At 37.9% G+C, this 24,910-nt stretch overlaps 1 protein-coding gene across 3 annotated transcripts in view; it reads right to left on the bottom strand.

The window, feature by feature from the left end:
• IMMP2L (inner mitochondrial membrane peptidase subunit 2) overlaps positions 1–24,013 on the bottom strand; it is a 474,009-nt gene extending 449,996 nt beyond the window's left edge. Inside the window, exons 1-3 of one of the 3 annotated variants that reach the window (XM_085219468.1) lie at positions 23,802–24,013; positions 9,740–9,877; positions 3,388–3,491 (exon numbers count right to left, since the gene is read on the bottom strand). In XM_085219468.1, coding sequence (XP_085075594.1) covers positions 3,388–3,491; positions 9,740–9,874 — 239 coding nt within the window. In that variant the 5' untranslated portion in view covers positions 9,875–9,877; positions 23,802–24,013. Of the gene's footprint in view, positions 1–3,387; positions 3,492–9,739; positions 9,878–23,188; positions 23,540–23,801 lie in introns of those variants that run through there. The other 2 variants (XM_085219448.1, XM_003201996.5) reach the window with 2 other exon arrangements.
• Between the last annotated feature and the right edge of the window lie 897 nt (positions 24,014–24,910).

Below are 24,910 nucleotides of genomic sequence, written 5' to 3'. Positions count from 1 at the left end.
CATTCTCCAATCAAGATCTGAAAACAAGTAAACAAACTGTCAAAACAAAGAAAATAACACACTTTTAACTCTCAGTAACATACTAATGTTAGGCATAAAAGCAAGTGATTAAATTAAAGATGATGACATTCATTTCCCTCAGTTTTGAATCACTTTAAAATTCTGAAGTCAAAATTACATAACACTGAGGTCTCTTACTTCCAGTATCAATAAGCATGATTCAAGCTAAAAATGTTAACATAAAACAGCTTCTAGAATGTTGGGATTGGATATAGACATTTGTAAAATATTAAACTGCAAGTACATAAATTACCCTTTTCAACCAACTTGTTCTCTCCATTGTTTTTATCTGACTCTGATTTTATATTTTTAAGGACTAAATGCCATTCTAACCATTGTGTCTAAAACCAGTTACATGCACATGCATGCACACAATGTCATTGCACAGCTATGATTGTGAAGCACAGTTACAGCTACATCATGTCAGCTGAGATGCAAAGTCAGGGATATGACTTTGATACATGATACATTTCCATAAAGATGTAGTCATAATTTAACTCCTAAGGTAGGTATGAGGTTCTTGGGGACAGAACGTTCACTTGCAATTCACATCAGCAAATATCTGAAATACATATGTTTATCTTGATTAGACAATGGAGGAAATACTTTTGAATTTCCAATCAGTATCACAACCATAATCACAGACTGACTGACACTCTTTCTTGGGTTATCCAAAGCCACCAAGATTAACTCATCTCTTTGCAAAGGTTTGGCTTTTGGCCATCTACTGACACTGGACTTCACTGGGTTGGGATCTCAATAGTCTGTTTTAGAAACAGTCTGCTATAAAAATAGCACCCACTCAAAATGACACATTATTTCTGACAGTATGAACAACAACTTAGGTAGACCTGGTCAAGCTGTCAGCATGGAAATTCAACCTCAGCTCTTGTCCTGTAAAAGACCATCCTACCACAACATCTTTCAAAGAAAAGACATGATAAATTACAAGCAGTCAAGAAGGTTTACATATCCATCTGCTTATTTCCATCACACCACCACCTTCTCATCCGAATTTCTGACAGGAGCAAAAAAAGCAGCATCATATCACTGGGAAATTTGACTTCCCTCTTCCTGTCATGCCAAGACCTGCCAAATCCACTATATGAGGATCACTAAGTAAAACTCTTGAGCATTCACAGTGTACCTATTCAGCACAGTGCTACTGAAATCATAAGTAAACAATCCAAATGAAATGGGTAAAAATATTAACGTTTACTGTTTTAGCTTAATATAGTTAAAACCTGTTAATAAAAGCCTCATGTAATTCAAACAACTCATGTGGGTAAACAAACACATCCAAATATTTCATCCTCCAAAGTCAAAGAATCACAGAATGGCTTGGCTTGAAAGAAACCTTAAGGATCATCTAGTTCCAACCCCCCTGCCATGGGCAGGGCTGCCACCCAACTTATCAGGCTGCCCATATGGCCTTGAACACCTCCAGGCACAGGGCATCCACAGCTTCTCTGGGCAACCTGTGCCAGTGCCTCACCACCCTGTGAGGAAAGAATTTCTTCCTTATATGTAATCTGAATTTTCCCTCTTTAAGTTTAAAGCTGTTACCCTTTATCCTGCCATTACAATCTCTGATAAAGAGCCCTTCTCCAGCTTCCTTGTAAGCTCCCTTTTAGGCATGGAAGAAGTCTTTGCAACACAGTGAAAGCCTTTAAATTACAGTAAGTTTTAAAATCAACTAGCAGGCCAAAGCTGTCTCTAACAAACCTATATTAAGTATTCTAAAAGTTGTTACTGAGATATAAAGTACCCTTCGGTTCAGAGGAAAAAATATTCAATATATTAGTTTTTACATTATTTAACTTCCTTTGTATTGTTTTTAAAGTGTTTTATGAATTCCATAGTTCAATTATTCAGGATACTTCATAAATTATTAAGACAAACTTAAGGAAAACACACAAAAATAACAATGCAACTTCTTCCACATGGGTGTATATGAAAGGCTCTACCAACAGTAGGTGAGCCTTTCAAAACATAGAAAAAGGAGAAAAGAAAAAAACAACACAGTATCTAAAATAATGCTCACTGTGTCTGAACACAGAGGAAAATGAAAGCAACCAATGCAGCTGGTTTGGATGGTACCACAAACCTTCAAGAAGCAGAAGCATGAAACTCTTCATTCTGTTTTCTGATCAAACAAGATGAACTTCTGTTCAGTTAATTAATTATTAACCAGGTATATCCACTGTATTAAAAAGTTACTAGAGCATGATTTGGGCAGGGGAGCACACAAACAGGCAAAATCAAATTTTACAAGCAGTCACTGACTTCAAACTGGAGTTCTTTTGCAATAGATGCTGAAAGTAAGAATTTGTGGTTTTTTTTTTTAATTTGTAGCTAAATTATTTAAGAGAATCTTACATGCCATGCAATAAGAAAGAATATAAAATAAACATTAAGTTCCTAAAAAATAAAAAGAACCCACTACATGAGCTCTTGCTTTAAGAACTAACAGTAAAACTGTTACATGAATTATCAGTACAGTGAAGAGGTAGAAAAAAAAAATTAAGACAATTAGAATAGATATCTGAAGTCAGATAATATAGCTTCCAAAGGCAATCATTCTGCTGTACACTACATAGTATGCATTACAAAATTCAAAACTTTAAGCTTAAATGATTCAAGTATGCACTACGAGTATTATATCACTGTGTTAGTTATTCACACTTTGACACTCCATTTCTATATTACATTAAGGCTGAAATGTCCTGTTAGCCTTGCATATTTTCAACAGTGAAACACTGCCACCTTTTGGTTTCATACACAGACCTCCCCCTTACAATTTTGTTTTTGTTTGGGTTTTTTGCTACATTTGTCCTTTACGAAGAAGGTTGAATTATCATGATCTTTTTTCAAAATTTGGTTCAGTAGCAAGAGTTCTCCAGGAGAAAAAAAAAAAAAAAAAAAAAAAAAAAAGATACTTAGTGTTAACTGGTAAGAAAACACTATTTTTCTCACAAGTATGAGCACACAGCCAAACAACCTAAAAAGTATATTCCATTTAGCCATATGTTTTCTCGATTTTTTCTCTACTGTGGCAGTTCTTTTTTCTTAGCAGTTTCCGTATACAGATCTCCTGTACCACACACTATTTTAGACTGCACTCCTTTTGAGTAAAAAATTATTTTCAGTAATGCATTCCTTGACCATGTCCTGACTTTTGCAAAATCATTATAGGAATAACGTGTTATTCAAGAAGGACGTTCCTTGCTCATACATATACCTACAGTATGTCAGAGATAAAATATTAAATACAAATTGTTCAATATTTATATGAAAATGTATTGAAATGTATGCAAGATTACTTACACCAATGACACGATGTCCCCACGTTGCACATCATAATTTCGAATGCTCCAATGGTTCAAGAGCACTACATCAGATGCTTGTCTTCCCCCAGGATTCAAGGAAGGCTTAGAAAAAGGAAAAGAATAGCTTTAGATCTGCAATGCCTGTATGAACTCTACATCTAATTCACATTCTATCAAAGGGTCAAATCCTGATGCTATAAAAATTAGTAAAAATATGCCCAATTACTTTAAAAGGATCAAGAATGTGTTTCATTATAGTAAATACATTTCTTTACTAAATGCTATATTGAATGTCATAAACCTTATGGCAAAGAGTAGTCTACATCTTTCAATGTATTGTTGCATGCAAATTAAATGACACAGGGTGTATATTTATGACACACTTCATGAAAAGTAGTGTTTGCCTTCACTGTCTATGATTTAAAAGATGACAAACAAAGGAAAACTAAGAGCACAAACTCCCAGAAAATAGAAACTTTCTGTAGGCATATTAATGCTCATACGAGCAAAATGCACCAAGAAATGAAATATGTAGTTGTAGCGACATTAATCTCCATGCTCTTTGAAAAGGAAACAAAAAATACCTACAGCATATACTGATACTGCTAGGAAATGTGGGCCTTCCATAACACAATCAAGAGAAGCATGAACTTCCACACAAACATATAGAGAAGTGCAACTATTGACTAACCTCAAGAACAAAAACCAACTGAATAAGTAGTTAGTAATTAGCACAGAGTATTAGAAGATATTCAGAACCATAAAAAAAATATTTTGTGTGCTGCAGTATAAAACCATTGTATTTGCTTAACTCATCAAAAACTGTAGAGAAAGGAAGTAGCCATACTGTCTTCATCAATTTTGAAGGGATTATTTCAAGTGTTCCTATTACTAGACAGAAAGTATATAAGAGTTATCCAGACTAGCTTTGTTGGCAACATATATCTGAATCAGATTTTTCAGACTTTTCAAATAAAATCATGGTACACACTGGCCAGATGATGATCTCTAATTTAGACTCCACAATTAGATGAAATATTTAATAAGGTACATTATAATCCCATATACTACCAAATCTGATAAGAATACTGTAACTACACATCCCCTCATTCACTGACAGGAAAGAAACAATATTTGCCAAAATTGCATTTTTTGAAAATCAGGTTTTCCATGTTCACCTTACAGTATAAAAGCTTCATCTATCTGTGCCCCCAGGCACTGACTTCTGAGATTCCTCTCCCAGATCAACTGTACTTTCAATGAGCCAAACCAACCAGGGTACAGAACTGAAATTAAATAATATCAACACATTTAATTACAGTGTTGAATAAAACTCTGCTTCCAAGCCAAGATGGATACTTAGCATTCATTTTTAAGCTATTCAGAAGTGCTGATTTCTCTTTCTACCAACAGTTTTTGATTTCTAAAAGTAAATGTGCCTGTAATACACACAAACACTGTATCATGAGGAACAAAAGCACAAAATTGCCAGGAGTGGAAGGGAAATGACACAATATCTTCAGCTAAACCATAAAGAAGATTAGTTACATCTTCACTGTGGACTGTAGGGCAAGTTTCTAGTCAAGTTAAGTCTGGAACAGAGCAGCTCAAGTCCACATCCACAGAAAAATACCACAAATCTAAGCTGCAAGGACATCAACATTCTCCATTATTATGTTTAGTTCAGTCTATCCATTGCAAGAGAAAGACAGGCAAATGATAACCACAAACAGATACTTGGTAATTATTACTACAATCATGACTTTCCAAAATTATTTTCCACTTCTATAGCATCTTTCATGAAATAATAGTACCTTTGCATACAAATTCACAAACAATTCACAATCATACTTCACCAATGGAAGGCACACGTGGTTCATAAGTTCTAATGGTATCAAAAGTTAGGCAAAGAGTCTAATCTGACAAAGTGGGAATTATACATGTGGTATATTCCCTTAAAATAAACTCCTTGGTACGCACAGTATTTACCTTAAAGGGCTGAGAGAGAATGTTAAAGGAAAAGGAAATTTCAAACAACTTGCTCCAAAATATAATGTTTTTTATAGCTGATAGATAGCAAAGATTCGCATGAGTGTTTATAAATCCTTTCAAGTAGTTATACCAACTTCATCTTACAGAGGAATACAGCATTACAGTATTGCCCTAGCAGTGGTATGCCAATTGACTCGTACTGTTTTCTGTATTTAAACAAAGGAAATGTTTCGCAGTTCAAATGTGAATTGCATCATCTTTTTAATTCAAAGCACTCTAAATATAATGTCGTATTGCTTCCTATTTTTAACAATATATTGCTCATGGTTTTGACTTACAGAGTGGATATCCCATCCCTTACTTATTAGAACTATGTTTGAGAGAAATATGACAACGCAGAGTAATTTGTTTTCTTTCCTACAAAGCAATACTGACCTATTCAAAAGGAAATCATAAAAATACAGAAACACTATTTTGGTAGATGAAGGTATGAAAGGAAAACTAAGAGACAACTTTCACTTTTCATTTACACTCTCCAGTATTTCTCTCTAATGTAAATATGAAATGTGAGAGAGAACATTCTCTAATACTTATTTACTAAGGTCTAGCAAAACAAAAATACAACTGCTGAAGAAGTAATCAACAGGCTCACCAGGGCTCTTTACTAGTAAAAGAAATAAAATAACAGGGGGGCTTCTTTTGCATAGCTCAGAACATTATAACATGTTTACCCAAGTTCTTGGCATAAGAGCATGCTACAAATGAGAAACATAGGTCTTAATTTAGAACTACGGTGCAGAAGTCACAAAACATTCACTCTTCCCAATTACCAGCTAATCTAATGTTAAAAGCATGCAAATCAAGATCCCCAGCCATACAGTGAAGCCTCATAGGACACGAGGTTCTGTAAGTAACAGGGTAAAAGCATGCCCTTTTACAATAAATAATGATTAACTTGATAGTTGTTATGCTACTAGTGATTACAAGGTCACAACTTACTTGCTTTTAGCCTAGGGAACAGAAAGAATATTCACATAAGCTCACAGGCTTAGGTACAGTAATCCTAATAATAAAGTTAGGAGAAACTGCAACAGAATAATTACAGCTGCTATTATGCATAATGGAAGAATAGAATATTCAATAACATTTGCTGCTGAAACAAACATGCTTTGTCAGAGATCACTGGCCAGGCTGCTTGCTATAATTCTTGGTATTGAAATTTTTGTGACACAACATGTATATATAGAAAGTTGCACATATGCCACCATTTTTCATCTCACTTGAAAACAGCCCATTTCATTTAATAAATTTGGGAATTCATACATCAATATGGATTTCCTTTTTCCATATCATTATATATGAAGAACTTGTAATAATCAGAGAAGCAGTGCAACTTAGGACAAAAAGGCATAAATGGATATCAAGGAAGGATGTTCACATAATGACAAAAATCTTGAACTGCACATCCAGCATTACAAAAAGTAGTCCCAAAAAAATCCACAACATCAAATTAACAAATCATAATACAGTTATTTGTGTCACTTAAATTCAGTGCTGAACTTCACTCGAATTCACTTGAAACCCACTATTAAATAAGAGCTAGATGAGCACATCAAGCTGCAAAATTCTAGGCAACCAAAAACATCTCGAGTGAGAATTAAAAGAAAATCAGCAATTTTGGAAAGAAAATAAAAGGCAATAAAGCAATTAAAAATGTTGAAATTACAAGCTTCAATCACTGTTTTTTCCTATACATTAGAATTAATACTCATACACAGTTAAGTCCACTCAAATGATAGAATTATGTCAAGTGGCTAAAAGCACTCCAAAAAGGCAGAATCAGCTTGAGAAAATGAAATGCCTGGTCCATCTTAAATGTCTGGGAATAAATCATAAAACATACATACTTCCAATAGAACCTTTACACAGAACACTGCCAAGGTGTCAAGAAGTACCACCACCTTCAGGAACTATGAAGCAGCAATATGGCTGCTTCAGAAAGAGGACAGAGTGAAAGAAAGAGAAAGAGAGATTTATTCCTTGCTTCTTATCACAGCTTTTAATTTCAGACTCAGCAGGAGCCACAATGATAAGCACACAAAGTCAGCTAGACATTTTAGAGGACTATTACAAATCAAATTATGGAAGTCATACCACAATACCACAATGTCTTCACATTGAGACAGTACAGTATCATTAGAAGCATGCATTTGATGGATATATGACTGCATGCTGACTGGGCTTCGCTCTCCCTCGCACTCATAGCTTTCAGACACATTCAATATAGATCACTCTTCAGGGAACACAGTAAATAGGTAGAATTCCAAAGTGATGACGTACTCCTTCAAGCAATTCTGCAAAAGAGGGTTATGTTCCTTATAATTATATCCCTGTCAGACTTACTTACATGTCTAATAAATCCTGGCAAGGAAATTAGCATTTTATTAAAAGCACCAGGATGGGTGCTTTTTTTTTTTTTTTTTTTTTTAATGGAAAACATCCATGCACAAAGAAGCATGTTAAATTAAAAAAAACTTCTACTTCAGTGCTGCAGTCCAGAATAAAATGAGAGAGAATTCTTCAGACACTGAGAATTCATTAAAACTGGTAATATTCTATATTAGCCATACTTCAATCAACAGAGGAAATGTTTAGTCAAGACATATCTAAGGAAGAGCTTAGATTTTAATCACCCTCTAAATACATACCACTTTCCTCAGCCATCAGGAAGACTGTTTATCCTTTTTTAAGTTGGGTAAGCAAATAACTGCAGTGTTTTTCACATCTCTTATGGATAAAGAACAGTTAACCACATGCTGTTCCATGTGAATATAGAAACAACACTCCAGAGCAATACCAGAGGACCCTCTAGCATTTAAAACTTTAGCTTCAAAGGAAACATAAAACTGAGATCTAGACCAGAGTCACTCAATAAACTTTTGGACTAGAGAAATCTTGAAAAAATCTTTCCAGCAATTGAGTTAAAACCAACCCAACAAGAATGGACAGAAAATAGAATATTATGTCAGAGACAGAAAAAAAAACAATGAAAAGCAATTGAAAAAAGAATATGAAACTGTTTTTTTCCTGGTTTCCTATTCCTCTTCTCCTTTCTAGAGCAAATTTCTGGCTCTGCTTCTGTAAGCTCTCCTGAGATTCTCCTACATTTGATTGGTCATCAATGATAAACATAAGCTTATGAAAAGAGAAAGCATGATGTATGTTACACCTTACTTCTGTTCTTAGACTGTAGAATTAATGGACTATGATGATTTTACTTTGATCTTGAGACCTTCTAGACTACCTGGGGTTTCTTGACAGAAGCTGAACACCAGACTACTGACTACTACAAAAGGTTCTATGTCCACTGCCTGCTTTTCTACGGCATTAAACACACATGAGCAACTTCAAGCCCTAGACCAAGTTCTCTCTGAGTGAATGCTACCCATTTCAAACTTCAGCAACTGTTCTGAATTGTTATCAAACCTGTCTTTAAGGTTTTGAACTTATCCAGAAAATCAGAAAAAAAAAAAAAGGCTTAGCATCTGCTAAACAAATCCTTAGTTTCTACTAGTTGTAATGTTATGTAATTAATATTAATTGTAATGTAATAATAGAACTAAATAAAGTATCAGTAGTTATGCAAAGCAATATGTACTGCATATAACTTTAAAAGTAAGGTACAAAGATCAGCTAACTACATTACAACATGTATTTTTCAAGTTCTATTAACAGAAGAAACAAATTAGTCATTCATTATCATCAGTATTTATCTTCTAAATGTGACAATGCATGTTTCTATTTATTCATTTACACTGATGTACAAGCATTCAGTATAAGCAAAGTAAAAATAGTGAACTGATATTTATTCTCTGATAAGCCTACGATTATCACCTATGTTCATGCCATTTGCAATATTCTTCACTGAGATGGTACCATTTCTGTTCAGTAGTAAGATCAACTATGGCCAGAACTGGTTTTGCCTTAAAATTACTATAATGCAACAACTAAAAAGAAATAAAGCCTCTTTATGAGTTGTCAAGGTAGTTCATCGAGACAAAGAGTAATGCTCAAAAAAAGAAATCTTGATTTCTATATGACTAGGAAGATACTAAAAAATGTTTTCTTTATCACTATCTATTTATTTTGCTTTTACTACACCGAATTTTAGGAAGTTTTATTCTCAAAATGTTTTCACATCGTAAAAGTGTTTGTGTAACAAAGTAGAAACTAAACAATTCTCTACTATAATTACAGTTGTTTGACACCAATTGAGAAAGCAAGATGCAAAGAAATCTACTGTCAGTCAACAGTCAGTTTATAATTTCCAGACAGACAGGAGACATTTCCCACAATACCTGCATTGATGCTCCTTCCACTCTGGCTACACAGGCAACTCTATCTAGAAAGGTCACAGTTACAGGAACAGCAACAAAGAAACCTTTAAAGAAGGCTTTCACGTATCTTCTCCCAAAACCTTGAGCCTGTGCCATAATCTGAAAAAGATTAAGGGTGGAAAAAAGTTATTAGAAAACAATATTTAAGTAAGTGTTGTCTGTATTCATGGAGTGAGGAGGAGTTAAGTTATTAACTCTTAAGGTCTCCCAATATCCACAGAGAGAAAATGAATGTGCACATGAGAATGAACAAGAACAGCAATCTATATTGAAAAAAATAAATAAAAATTAAAAGTCAACCATACAGAAGCGAATTTGATACTCAACATTTTCTCTTTATATAATTTCATCATTTCTTGTGATCCTCTGCTAGCAGAAATACTCAATAAAAATGACTCAATGATAGCAGTTCAGCTAAGTGAGAAGCAAACTGACAGAATCACAAAAAAATTAACTATGCATTTCTGGAAAAAATATTAGCTATATGGAAACAATCACAAAACATTCAATTGGAGTGCAAAATTCTGTAAATTTTCTCCCCGTACACTGGTAATTACACATTCATGAACCACAAAGATTGACTGCATTATGTAAAGGAAAAGCTGACAGCTTCCAACACGAGGGCATTTCTTTATTAAAAGGTTCCATACACACAAGTCATGTATCATTTACATACTGATGGTAACTGCAAACATTTAATATCAATCCAAATTGTCACACGTATTACAGGCATACACAGTAACATAATGACACCTTATTTTCTACTGCATAAAGAAGTTAAAAGTATAGTGACAGACTACGTAGCTGTGACATAATGACACCTTACTATTCACTCCATGTCACCATTCATTATGCTACTGGTTTTACTTAGCCCTGAACCAAAGAACATTCTTGAAAAGACAGCTCCAAAGTACACTGAAATAAAAAAGCTGCTTGATCAAGCAAGGTGAGTACTCAGGCAGTGCTGCAAAGGTACAAGCCTACTTTTCTTTACTGCAATTGCATTCGTCCCCTGCCAGTTACTGAGGATTTTTGGCTCAGTCTGCAGCAGACCTTCCAAAATACCCTTCATGTGGGTCGGTGACGACCTGGGAGGACTTCTAAAGGAAACAATCAGTACAAAGATGAGCTCCCCTGAGCAATTTACAAAGCGGTCAAATTGGAAATGAACTGGGATATTTCCAAGATTTTATTAATTGATGTGATATTTTAATTAATTAACCTCTCCATTCAAGACAAGGGTGTGACAGACACAGCGTCAGGGTACGAAAGCCATGCGGTAGGCAATGCCTGAATGATACGACACAGAAACGTGTTTCAGCAGCTCTGAAAGTTCAATTTAATAAACTTATTTTATCAGAAAGACAAGATTCCTCAGTGCCGTATCATAAGAAATACAGTTCTTCACCTATTGGCAAATCCAATTTAAACCTTTGTTTCTCTCTAATGAATACCTGGTGCAGACTGTAAAAGATCAGTTTGCAGAGTCCCTGCTCCCTCTATCACATCATAAATCTGACAGACAGTAATAGAAGAAAACAGTCTGCGCCCTGAACTTCTGAGTCCTTCACTATGTTTAAATTCAAGGACAACAAAAAACAGAAATATACAGTTTGGTTCAATCATCTTAATAGAACATTAAGAATTTCACAATACAATCATTTTTTCTCTGTTGCACTTCCAGAAATAAGGAGGTGATTCATTATTGCAAGGTACAAACCTCAAACTGTTCTGATGAAATACTACTGAAAGCAGTATTTCTGCCATAGATATGGCTACTTAACTCTACAAAGCATTACACTTCGGAAAGCCAGTTCTACAAAATAACGCATCAGCATATTCTTCACTTGAATTCTTTATAGATACTAATAGCTTTGCAATGACAAGATCTGTCTTCTAAAAGATTGGAACACCCTTAGTATTATTACTGACATTCACCTTCACAACATTTGAAGTTCCTTTTACTTTTTTTTTTTTTTAAGCTGGAAGTATTTCACTATCACCTATAACTTTTGCTAACAGAAGATTAACTGTGGCAAGAGAACTCTGAGCTCCCTTACGCATGTGACAAGTGAGGTGCAGACTCCCTTGCTGGTGCAGAACGAAGGACCTTTATTGTAGGTGCTTACAACCTTTTATACGCACGCAACAACATGCGTATAAACTGGTTACATGTAGGAGCCAGGCACCTTGTCGTGTTTACATCTGGCTCAAGTTACTGCAGAGCTTTTTTACTCATTAGCAGATAATGACTTTCTTTGTTCCACATCTCCCCCTTCTCTATTAATAAAAAAAAGTAGTGCGGCTCAGAAACATTCCTAAAAGTAGCTAACCTAAAATTAACACACTGAATAAACAATGGGTTCTTTATAGAGTACAAACAATTCTTATGACTCCTTGGTGATGCAGTTGACAAGTGAAGTGTGTCTTGTCCCATCTTGTTGGTGAGAATCCAAACCACTGATGAAAGTGCTGTGATCATGTTACAGCAGATGATGAGACGGATGGCCAGACCCATTCTGCTGGTATCCATCTCGGACCTGTTCCTGTTAAGACACAAGCATAGCCTCACCCCCACGTTATCATTGTCTAACGATCTAGAAAATTAAGAACAAAGCATGCTTTAGCTACTCTTTCCTGAAGGGTCATACCTGCACTCCCCTTTTTTTGTTTTGTTTTGTTTTTTGGTTGGTTGGTTGAGGTTTTTTTGTTTGTTTGTGTGTGTGTGTGTGTGTGTGTTATTCTGTAAGGAAATCTATCGTTATTATTTTTTAAAATCACTAAATTACATAGTCAGAACTAGAATTACGGAAGCCAGGCGGGTACAGGTAAGACATACAGTTGTAAATACACACATTACATTCTTAAACACCAGAAGATATTCAGCCAGTTCAGTTGGATTCTACAACCAAATCTGAGAAAGCTTCCAAAATTGCCCATCTGCACATGAATACACATCATTTTATAGCAGATACTGTTTTCTAATTTAGAATACAGATAGAGCACAACTTTCAAACACACTTTCAATGTTGTTAGGCCTACCTTAGAATTTTCTGGAGCACTGAACAACAGCTACAACAGCTGAAAGGTTCAGAAAAATATACTGCAACAATGGCAACAGCTGGAATCAGTGCAAGTCCAAACACAAGCATTCACAGCTCCTGCTTCCACATGCTGATGAGCACCAAGAGATTTGATCTGGAGATTTGATCCTCCTTCTCTTGTTGTGGTGAATGAGCCATAGGCCCAGGATCTGCAAGCTTTGCTTCCAGTTGCTGAGGCATCCAATGGCATCCACTCCAGCGCCTTTTCTTGTACAAATTCCTTCCAACTAGGATTCTTTACAGCAAGCAGCACCTCATAGCAGTCAGCTTTCCCCATTTTCAATCCCTGCTTTCTCAGAGAAGGGCAATTGGCTGGGGACAGTAAGACTTCTCTCCGTCTTCTGATACTTTCAGCAGGACAGGGCCTCTTTCAGCCCATTTCTACATAGGACTTCCTTCAGCTCCTTCTCTCGCTCGAGCTTCTTTCAGCTCCCTTTTCCCTACAGCTGTGCATTTCTAGTTGCTGTGGAATTGCCAGGTCACAGCCTGAACCAGTGGTTGAGCACCAGGTGAGAAGGTTTGGCTAACACATGGAGCTCAAGTGCACGCAATGCACCTGAGTAACCTGAAGGAGTGAGTGGAGCCAGTATCCACCCATTTTCACCCTCATTAAGAGGTGCTGCCTGAAGGGCACCATCTCTCTAGGTAGTGACTCTACTCCTTCCTCTTGAATTGTCAGTGGTTGTTGGAAGGGGTGAGGCAATTCTTTTTCTCCATTACCTGCTGTTGCTCTGTATTGCCTGAATCCCACTACAAGGCACTGTCATTGTCTTCTTTTTGCTATCAGCCAGTTTTCTGGATGGAATTTACTCCAGAGGCATGAGGTCTGGCCTCACAGACCTCGTCCACTCTTGCAGCAACAGCAGCCACAAAACACTGTACTTTGGCCATCCCCCACAAGCATCTCCACAACTTTCTATGTGCAGTTTCTCCTTGAAGTGAAAGACATAATGTAACAGATCTATCAGATACAACTGGCCTGAGAAATTTTTGAGAACTTTAAGAAATTGGATACATTTGCTTACTTCTTAAATTCCTCACAGTCCAGATTATTTTTCACTGAAATATGAATGTTGACCCTATTTCTTCTACTAAATATATTCAAAGATCTTGTTATTAACTTCTTGCGAAAGACCCAAGCTAACATCTATAGGAAAATCTAGCACCTGAAGAAAAACAATTGGTCAGAGAATCTATGGGAAACCAAACACATGTTCTTGGAACTAGAAACTAATAGTGACAAAGAATCCAGCAGACAGATTTAAAGCAGCAAGATAAAACACAGCATTCCCACTACATCACTTAGAAACAGGGGCGATATTAAGCAGCTGTGGACAAAGCTGGGATTTCAGGACCTTTATATTATTTACAAGGTGCAGCAAAACACCAACAGCAACTGTACAAGGAATTGATTTTCAAAGCCAAGAAGAATCACAGAATTGCTCAGGTTGGAAAGGACTTTAAAGATCATCAAGTCCAACCACAACCTAACCAGTTTTTAAACACATCCAGGGATGGTGACTCAACCACTTCTGGTTGAAAAAAAAGTTTTCCTGATATCCAAGAGCAGTTGTAGGGAAGGGCTTCTCTACTTGCCCTCTATTTTCCTTCCTCTCTACTACACAATTGATCAAACTACCTATTTTATTTTCTGTGCACTCATAGATAAACCCTTCATTTCCACTCACGCACAACATTCTAGAAGTCTCCTGATTTCCCACAGGACAGCACAGGTCTTCCCCTGACACAAATGGAGCAGTCCTGTAGATTATTCTACTCCAAAAGCCCTTCCTGCCAAAAGATCATAAACATGCACATTTTAATAGCTTGAAAACTAGTTAAAAATAAATAAGTCTGTCCATATAAACAAAAGTTCTTATCAGAAGGGTAAGAAATATGTCTGTGAAATATCGATGTCTAACAATACTCAATGAATTCTCCAGTATAGAAGACTTAAAAAATTTAAATATATGCCAATGGAACAAGCAAAGGATTTTTTGCTATGAAAATTGATTAAGGACTCTAAATAGTTCATCAAACTTATTTCCTTATCTCTGCCCAGTCAGCGACACCTTGAATAAAACAAATCCCAGCACTCAAAAAATGATGTGAGAAAAACAAACAAGCAAAACACAGAAATAAATTTAGAGATGAATACAGTTGACATCATTTATAAATTACAGTTATTTTAAGAATAAAAAACAACGAACAAGAAAGCATTATTCAGTAGAACTGACAAACTCCAACGCAGCAACCTTGAAAACTTGTTTGAAATTGCAACATGGAAAAAAAAAAAAAAAAAATCAAGATCAAAAATGCCAGCATACAACAGGTCAAAGCATTAAGAATTTCATATTGTGCAGCCCAGAGATTAAGGCAGATGGAGCACAGCATTATCTATACTGAAGTATTTGCTGCACAAAAGGTCCAGGGATTATAATGAGCCTCTAGTGAGCACTACAACATATGGAGCAGAGATGCTATTTAGATAGCTCTCTATGTATAAAATATTTATTTTTCTTACACTTGCCTGCACATTAGAAGACAATGTTTATCAAACAGCCTGCAGAAACTCATCAAGTAATATTCAGAAAGCCCCAGGTTACAATATATTTGCAAATCTAAGTACTTAAAAATTACCCATGGAAGTATGATAGGAAAAATAGCTGCAAAACAAGGCATAAGCAGTCACCCACAAAGGAAAGAAATTGGCCCCTGATGTGTTTCTACAGGAAGGCGTGTGAGGAACAGGAAGAAGGGAATTACAACCAATATGTAAAACTACCCAGCCAAGACTGTTAGCTTGAAATGACCTATTTAATCTAGGTAAGAAACTAGTAACTATATTACATATACTGCTGTAACTTAATGTTCCACTGAAATAACCAACTCTCTGTCAGCCTTGCCATGTTTTTTTCTATAATCCAATAGTATCATATATCCAGGCATATAAATGCCTTGAAAACAAGGCAATCTTCATTAACAAAATACCAAGATGTGAGCCCGTTTCTGTTTATCCTATGAAACATAAAACTGAGCAAGAAACATGAGCTTTTCTTTTAAGCAAGAGTGGTACAATTTGATGACAAGGCTGCATCTAGTCTAACCACGATAATGAATGCTGCTCAGTATCAGAATTTGCCTGACCTTTTTCACACATGCCTTTTCTGAAGTCTTTCATGAAACAAGGCCAGAATGACAGTGCCAGCAGCCTGACCCCCATTTCTCACTTGTCACACATTTCACTAACTTTTATATTACAATAATTTTGTAAGGGGGCAAGAATGCAGACCTTCTAGTAGACTAATTTAATTCATATACGTTTATCCAAGTACAGGCTGATGTACACAAGCAAAATGCTGATGACTGTTACAGAAGAATCAAAATACGTCAGCCCATCTAAAGTTTTCATTTAAAAATACTGTCCAGTTCCAGAAGGAGTTTTCATTTATCCTTTATTAAAAATAAACTAATCCTGGTATTATTCAACCACAAGTGAAATTTATATTCTATTAATATATTCATACTCTACATGCAGGTTTCCATCACAGTATTTCTTCACCATTTAAATTATCTCCCTTTGTTCCTTTGGCACAGACATGACGGTTATTAAAGAATACTGCTCTATTACAAGGTGGGAAATGCAAGAGCTTAGAGAAATGATGACTATTTGGTCATTTAGCATTCCTATTTGGTACAGTGCTAGCCACAAAAAAAATGTGATAAGCGTACAAGCAGGTATGATCAGGTGATAGTCATCAGATGTAGATGATAATTATATTTCAGTATCCAAAGCAGAACTTTTAAAAATAGCCAAATCTACAAGCCAGAAGAAAAAGATGTTTAGAGTAGTTCAATTCCAGTTACCTTCCTGCCTAGCAGAAACCTGGCACCTAAAAGATTCTTCCCCAAAGGCTACAAAGGAAACTAAACTCAAATATCCACTGAACTGAGGAGGTGAGTTCCTAACTGCAGACTGACACCAAACACAATACAGAGATAGGACAGGAAAGCACTTAAATCTTTGTTTGAGGCCTTTAAGCAGTATGAAGTACTGACAGAGGATCTGAAGACTTGTATCACACTGACATTATTCAGCTGAACTTGCCAGCCAACTCTGAGCTTCCAAGAACAAGCCTGGAAGAGATAGTGATGTTCAACTTTTCACACAGGCATTTAAGACCCAGGGAAAGCTGACATTAAAATCCATCTGGAGCCAAAAAAAGGTTTCAGCTGTTTTCTTTCAAATGCAAAGAAAGATCCCTTTATCTTCAGGTTACATGCCTAGAGATTAACAGCCCCAGCATGCACAAGTCAGGGCAGGACTAGAAATAAGAGAGCAGGCTCAGTTAAACAGCCTGACAAACACACAGCTTGTAGTGTCAGGAGAAGGATCTCAAAACATGTCCTCAGGCAGCACTATTGCTCTGCTTTAGTTACCATTCTTTTTATATCCTGAAGAAGCAAATTCTAACCTCATCAGCATCTTCAATAGCTATCCACGTATGCTCTAAAATGCATTGCTGTCTTATTTTTTTTTAGATTGGCCACTTTGCCCCAATCTAGCTGTTTCACCTGTTCTAAATACATAACAACAGATTTTTGTTAGCCTCAAATCCACAACAATCTCTTTACTTTGCCCTAATTTCAATTAAAGCAATAAGGTTTTTCACGTAATAGTTCCCATCACTATGAAATACGAAGAAACTTTTACAGCATATCACAACACTAAAAAACAACAGTAAAAATCAGGTTCAGTAATCTTGGAGATAATAACATACTCAAGTTTCAGAATCAGACAAAGCCAGATCAACAGCAGGACCTCTCAGTTTACAAAGCACATCAAAACAAAAAGCTATTTTATGATGTTGGCCCATAACATCAGAGGCAAATGGTGGTATGGTAGTAGAGGTTAAGCCTTTGCACCAGTATTCCATTCCATGCTGTTGCCATGTGACAGATGGCAGCAGAGGGGCAGTCTGACACAATGGTGTCTGACATGGAAGTACAGATGAAGCAAAGGTGTGTCAATGAATTCCTCCATGCAGAAAATGCTGCATCTAGTGACACTCATCGATGCTTGCCTAAAAGTGTATGTGAGCACAGTGAGGCAGTGGGTACTGTTTCAGCAGTGGAGACAATGACAATGAGCCTCTGCCACTAGTAAAGATTTCTAGGAGCACAGCATCCAAGCTTTTGTTCACAGTTGGTGAAAATGCACAGCTAATGGAGGGGACTGTTAGCTGAGAACTTGCTCTATCAAATAGTGTTCTTGTATTTGTTACAGTTTCCAAGGAAATAAACATGAATCAACCACCCGGATGAAGGGACTGAGCGCACCATCAGCAAGTATGCTTATGAAACAAAGCTGGGAGAAGTGGCTGACACACCAGAAGGCTGCGCTGCCATTCAACAAATCTGGACAGATTGATAAGTTGGGAGGAAAGGAACCTGATGAAATTCAACAAGAGCAAGTGCAGAGTCCTGCACCTGGGAAGGAATAACTGCATGCATGAATAACCATACAGGTTAGAGGCTGACCAAATGGAGAAGAGCTCTGGAGAGAAGGATCTGGGGGTCTTGGTGGCCAACAGGTTGGCCATGAGCCAGCAGTGTGCCCCTATAGCCAAGAAAGCCAATGGTATCCTGGGGCACGTTACAAAGAGTGTAGCCAGCAGGTCAAGGAAGGTGATCCTCCCGCTCTTCTCTGCCACGGTGCAGCCACATCTAGAGCACTGGGTCCAGATCTGGGCTCCCTAGTTCAAAAGACACAGGGATCTTCTAGAGAGAGTCCAGCAGAGGCCACAAAGATGACGAGGGGCCTGGAGCACCTCCCATACAAGAGAAGGCTTACAGAGCTGTGACTTTTTAGCCTGAAGAAGACTGAGAAAGGATCTCATTACTGTTTATAAATATCTAAAGTATGGGAGTAAAATGGATGGGACCAGGCTCTTCTCAGTGGCGTGCAGCAACAGGACAAGGGGCAACAGGCACAAACTGGAACACACGAAGTTCCATCTGAGCATGAGAAAGAACTTCTTTACTGTGAGGGTGACAGAGCACTGGCACAAGCTGCCCAGGGGAGTTGTAGAGTCTCCTTGTCTGGAGATATTCAAAACCCACCGGAATGTTTTCCTGTCAGCCTACCATACGGAACCTGCTTTAGTAGGGGGTTGGACTTTATGAACCGTACAGGTCCCTTCCAAAGCCTACAATTCTGTGATTCTATGAAATAGGAGGCATTACTTTCAGAGTGACCTATGTACTACATTCCAGCACAGGGATCAACGCCATGTACAAAAAGACTCAGAACACAAGTAATAAACATGGAAGTAAACAGCTTATTTTTACAAAGTAATTTTATACATCAAGTACATAAATTTTACCTTCACAAATAATTGTGTATTTCCACGAAGACGTTTTACTCCTGAAATGCAAAGCAAAAGCTAAAGAAAATATAATTGTAGATAAAAATTCCCTCAGCAATTTAAGTAACAAACAGTTCAGAATGGGAAGTAATCAGTCATCTCTCAGTTCTGACAAGATATTCAGGATTTTGTTCTATGTAACCAAGAAAGAGATAGCAATATCATTGCTTTTCTACTGACACTGCAACAGAAAGACAAGTAATTTTTAAAAATGAGATCTTTTCAGACAATCTGAACTTCAGATGTAATGCAAAATCTTTAAGCACTATCTTACAGGCACCTGGCAGTGTACCAGTTGTTCTAATCTGAAAAATAATTGCTTTTATTCGTGTTTCTGTCTCTTCAAACAAACTAAAAATCATTCACATTCACACAGAAAGTACCAGATTACCTCAGTTCTGAAACATGCTTAAGTTAACAACATAATGCTTATGAATTGGATGTTCTGTGTTGCCCTTTGGTGTAAAGATTCAATGCATGGAAAATAAGTTAATTTTATAAATTGAAGAGTCCTTTGCAACCAGCTGCTGCTATGTTTTGGTCTCAAGCAGACTGCACAAATGGTGTTGCCTCTAAACAGACTAAATTTAGAAATTATATTTACAGCAAATCACAGTACAACCTTTGATTTTAAATTCATGTGCACATTTCTCTACTCAAATCTCTGTATTCTTTCAAGTACCACAAAACTGTTTTACTCCAGTTAAATGTCATTTTCCTGAATCAAACTCTAGGGAAAAAAAACTGTCAATTCTTAGTTTTAACCTAAAGGGAATAAAGTATTCATATAACATCAAATAAGCGGCCAAAGAAGAATAGAAGTATTCAATTCAAAACATGAATATCTTTAAAAGAAACTCTTCTGTACATTTTTCCATCTGAATTAAGAACAAATAAGGTTAGTACATGATGGGGAAGTATATTCTAGATGAATGCAAAATCAAATGAGTATACATATGACACAAGCTTCTAAGCTACTAACCTTTAAACCAGCAGTTATGTATTGGGTATAAAAGGACAAAAGAATAAATAATATTTAATATGGCATGAATAAATAATTTCAAAAGGAAGAATAGCAAGAACTATCTTAGTTATTTAAGAGGGATTTTCCATTTTCAGTATATTTTACAAAAATAACCAGTTTTCCCATGACTACGTAAAGGCAGCTTTGTGCCTACTTTTCAAAACAAAGGAGACTTGTACTTCAGAGTCAGTTCTATGAGCACTAAGGTCTGATGGACCAAATACCTACCCTGTCTGTGGGATATTAATAAACTAAATGTACAAAGTAATACACAAAACTGTGCCCTTGAAAAATAATTTCCGTTATTTTATCAACTTAGGTTTTATCCTTGAACATTAGAGGTCACTGTGGGACTTTCTACAAGGGTACCCAGTGTACTCAGCAACAACCATTCACCACCATATTGATTCTGAGTCTGGGATTTGTGACGAGTTTCAACTGCCACATAAATTTCTCAGCTCTGAGAAGAAAAAAAAAAACACCTCAACTAAAACCAATCATTTTGAGGAATATATAATTATTCATTTTACTAAAAAACAAATAGAAAAAGCATTGTAGAGCCCAGGCACATGAGTTAAGTAAAAAGGTTCTTTCGACATTCACATTCATTTATTTCTACTATAAACTTTCACAAAGCCAGAGAAAGGTTATCCATTGGGTCATTCCCCCTCGAAGCTAGGACTGTAAATAATAGTTGAAGAAAAGACCAGTTTAAAAGAGTACTAAATCCCTTTGATAGAGCAGTACATTGTTCATACAATTCAGTATCTGGTTTCTCCAGCACTTCAAGACTTTATAGAATCACGGAATCACAGAATCCTTGGAGTTGGAAGGAACTTCAAAAGGCCATCTTGTCCAACTCCCCTGCAATGAGCAGGGAGACCACAGCTAGATCAGGTTGCCCCGGGTCTGATCCAGTCTCTCCTCCAAAGTCTCAAGGGATGGGGTATCAACCACAACACCAGGTAACCTGTTCCAGTGCCTCACCACGCTCACTGAAAAAGACTTTTTCCTTATATCTAACCTAAATCTATCCTTCCTGAGCTTGAAGCCATTTCCCCTCATTCAATCACCACAGACCCTGCTGAAGAGTCTGTCCTCTTCTTTCCTGTAGATCCCCTTTAGATATTGAAAGGCCACTACAAGATCATCTCCCATCCTTCTCTTCTCCAGGCTGAACAGCCCCAGTTCTCTCAGGCTGTCCTCATACAAGAAATGTTTCATTCTGTGGATCATTTTTGTGGCCCTTCTCTGGATGCACTCCACTTGCAGTGTACATTCCAGGCAACTGCAGTTGGTGTTTTTTTTCCCCTTGATACATGAAACAATCATATTTCCATCTTTAAAAACTAAAATATTTCAGTTAAAAAAAAAAAAAAAACACAAGAGATTGCCCCTCTTCTGTTAAACTAAGAACGTCCATTCCACACTGCCTGGTTTTAGGTTCATAGTAGGAATGTTGCTGTTCAGCTTGTCCAATCTTTATAATACAATGTGAACACTAAAATATACATTCTGAAAGTGAACTTGGCACCAGAATTTCAGTGACTCTCTTTCAAATGTTAAAATAAACGTATTTGCAACAGAGAGAATTCCAACACACAGAACCAAATTTTTGTTTCTTCTTGAGAAGTTTTCTGTGAGAACCAAAAAAAACTCTCAAAATGTTAAAGTATTAATTAATTGAAAAACAGAAATTTGGGCCACTAGCTAGAAGTGCAATAAATTTAACTGGTCCAAAAAGACCATAAAATCATGCACTCATGATCATGTGAAATACAGATTTGTTATTTAACAACAATAATGTATGAACATGATTGTTCATACTGAAACTAAACTAAAAGCATAAGTCCCAGGTATTCCAGAAAGAATCAGGATCTGCAGCACAGCAATCAGCTTATCTGAACATTCAATTTCAGCAGTGTCTGTGGAAACTATTTGAATCTTAAAACCACTCTCCACCACAATACTGCTCTCAAGGAGCATGTTATTACCCACTGTTACACAACGTGCATTGCTCTTTCCCTCAATTCAGAGGGCGGCTTTCTTTTGGTAACCAAATAAAAGTTACACAGAAGAATCTGCAATTTTGTAAGTAAAAGAAATGAATAACTCATAGGAATCTCCCAGTCATAGTTATTAAAACATTATTATGTTACATTTTTACAAAATGAATGTGCATTCATTTACATATTGGAAATAGATTTGTTATGATTTGAAGTCTCTTAGAGAAATCATTTTATTTATACATACATATAAATTATATGTATACAAAGATATATATGTGTGTGTGTGTGTATGTATGTATGTATAAAAATCCCTGTGATATATTTTCTTCTATGTATCTTCTGTTAGCAATTCATTGCTATTTTTTCCCCACACTGAACCAGGAGAGGAAAAAAAAAAAGAAAAAAAAGAAAAAAGAAAGAAAATCAAACTGATGGTATAAGAAAGTAATTTGGACACAGGTGAAGCAGCTTTCCTAGATCACCAGCTTCATTTTTTCAGTATTTCAACCTACAGAATTAATTTCAGTTCAATGGAAAAGCAAGATAAGAAAAAAAAAAATCCCGCTCAAATATTGGTTAATTAGAAAATATTATGAGGTTAGAGCCTACTTGGTGTTCTGCTCCAGTTTTTCTGTCTAAGCTTTTCACTGACTTCCAAAACACTTCATTTCCTTTAGAAAGGGTAAGAACACTGTGGAGACCTCTCTAGGAACTCAGCCTCCAAACACAGGAAGGCCTGTGGCCTCTGCACAGCAGAACTAATTGAAAGAGAAACGCTAAGCATGGAAAAGCCCACAGTTTTAAGTGATACCACAGTAGAGAGTAAAATCCAAGACAGTAATTACCCTCAAAACGTTCAGGACGTATGGTAATGGGAAAGCCGCTCAATCAAGAGAGAACTGCTATTATCAGGTGCACGGTGATGTGGGGAGCCAGCAGCAAGTCATTGCCAAGCCTCCATATTACCCGCAGCACAAGCAAACGCTGCTCACGCGTGTACTTCGCAACACAGCCACAGCTTCCTGCTCCCACACATCAGTACTGAAAACCTGAGTACACAGTGAGCAATAGTTCGCAACATTAGCTTTGCCACTTCTGTTTAACCAATCTCATCCCTCTTCGTAATATAAAGGAGAAAAAGACAACGGAGTAACCTCCAGTAACTAGCAGAGCCACCGCGCCTCCCCCTCCCTTCTGCTGCCGCCCAACCGTGGCACCACAGCCCCGCACCGCCCAACGGCCGCCCGAGGGGCGGAGCAGAGGGGCGGCGCGCAACGGAAGGCGGGGTGAGCTGTGCTGCGCTGCGGTGGCTGTGGCGCCTGCCCGCCCGAGGCGGCCCCTTCCTCCGTCGGCCTTCTGTCCCCGCGCCTCCCTCCCCGCTATTCATCCGTCAGTCCGACTGTCTGCGCTTACGTCGCTGCACTCCGCCTCCCGCCCGCCCGCCGGCCGGCCGCTCACCTTCTCGTGGCGCTGCTCCGCTCGGCGAGGGAAACGGAGCGTCTCCGCCACGCCGCTGGGGGCTCCTCGCCGCGCTTTCCCGGCCGGGCTCGGTCACGTGGACGCACGGCGGCGCCGGGCGCTGCGTGCGGAGGGCGCGGGTCCCGCCGGGGCGGGCGGTGGCTGAGCCGTGCTCCCTGTAATGGCGGTGGCGTCCCGCCTAGTGCTGCGTAACGGGCGCTGAATCTGCGGAGCCTTTTTGGGGCGGTCGGGCGTTCTGCCCCGCAGCCAGCACGGGCTGATGGCTCGCATCCTGTTAACTGACATGTTTTGCAGTCCCGTCCTCGTTTTTTCCTCTGTGTTGGCACTTTGTGTAGCGGTCCTGTATTACCACTTCACAAGCTTCCAGTCGTCTGTTCCGGAATGAAAGCTGTTTTCCTCTGTCTAACGCTAATGGTTATGTTAGGGCTTGTGATTTTGCTCCAACATTTAGAGCTTTTTTATTATCAGCAAGTGCCATCATGGTCTGAAGCAGGAGGATTTTCAGAACAGTTCATATATATTCAGGAGAAAATGGGCACGTTTGTGATATAAAATCCTGTCAGGGTTCAGAAGCACACGCAACAACATCCAATTCCAACTCCCCTGCCATGAGCTGGTTGCCACCCACCAGCTCAGGCTGCGCAGGGGCCCATCCAGCCTGGCACTGAAGACCTCCAGGGCTGGAGCAACCACAGCTTCTCTGGCCAGCTGTGCCAGCACCTCACTCTGAGCATTTCCTTCCGTCATCTAATCTAAATCTCTTTCATTTTAAAGCCATTCCTCCTTGTTTTATCACTACCTGCCTGTGTAAAAATTTGGTTATCCCCTTGTTCGTAAGCTCCATTTAAACACTGGGAGGCTGCAGTGAGTTTCCAGAGTCTTTTGTTCCCCAGACAGAACAAGTCCAGCTCCGTCAGCCTGTCTTCATAGAAGAGGTGCTCTACTCATTCTCAAAGGCCCTCTCTGGACCAACTCCGCATCCTTCGTGTGCTGGGGTCGCTGGAGCTGGATGCAGTTCTCCAGGTGGCAGCAGGAGAGTCGGAGCAGCGGCAGGGCTTATTGCAGGTGCTGGAATAGTGTTGAGTGCT

The sequence above is a fragment of the Meleagris gallopavo genome, chromosome 1, assembly GCF_905368555.1.
Source record: "Meleagris gallopavo chromosome 1, MGAL_WU_HG_1.1, whole genome shotgun sequence".
Taxonomy (NCBI): domain Eukaryota; kingdom Metazoa; phylum Chordata; class Aves; order Galliformes; family Phasianidae; genus Meleagris; species Meleagris gallopavo.
Note: the sequence above shows the minus strand (reverse complement) of the source record. Positions and strands in the feature narration are given on the sequence as shown.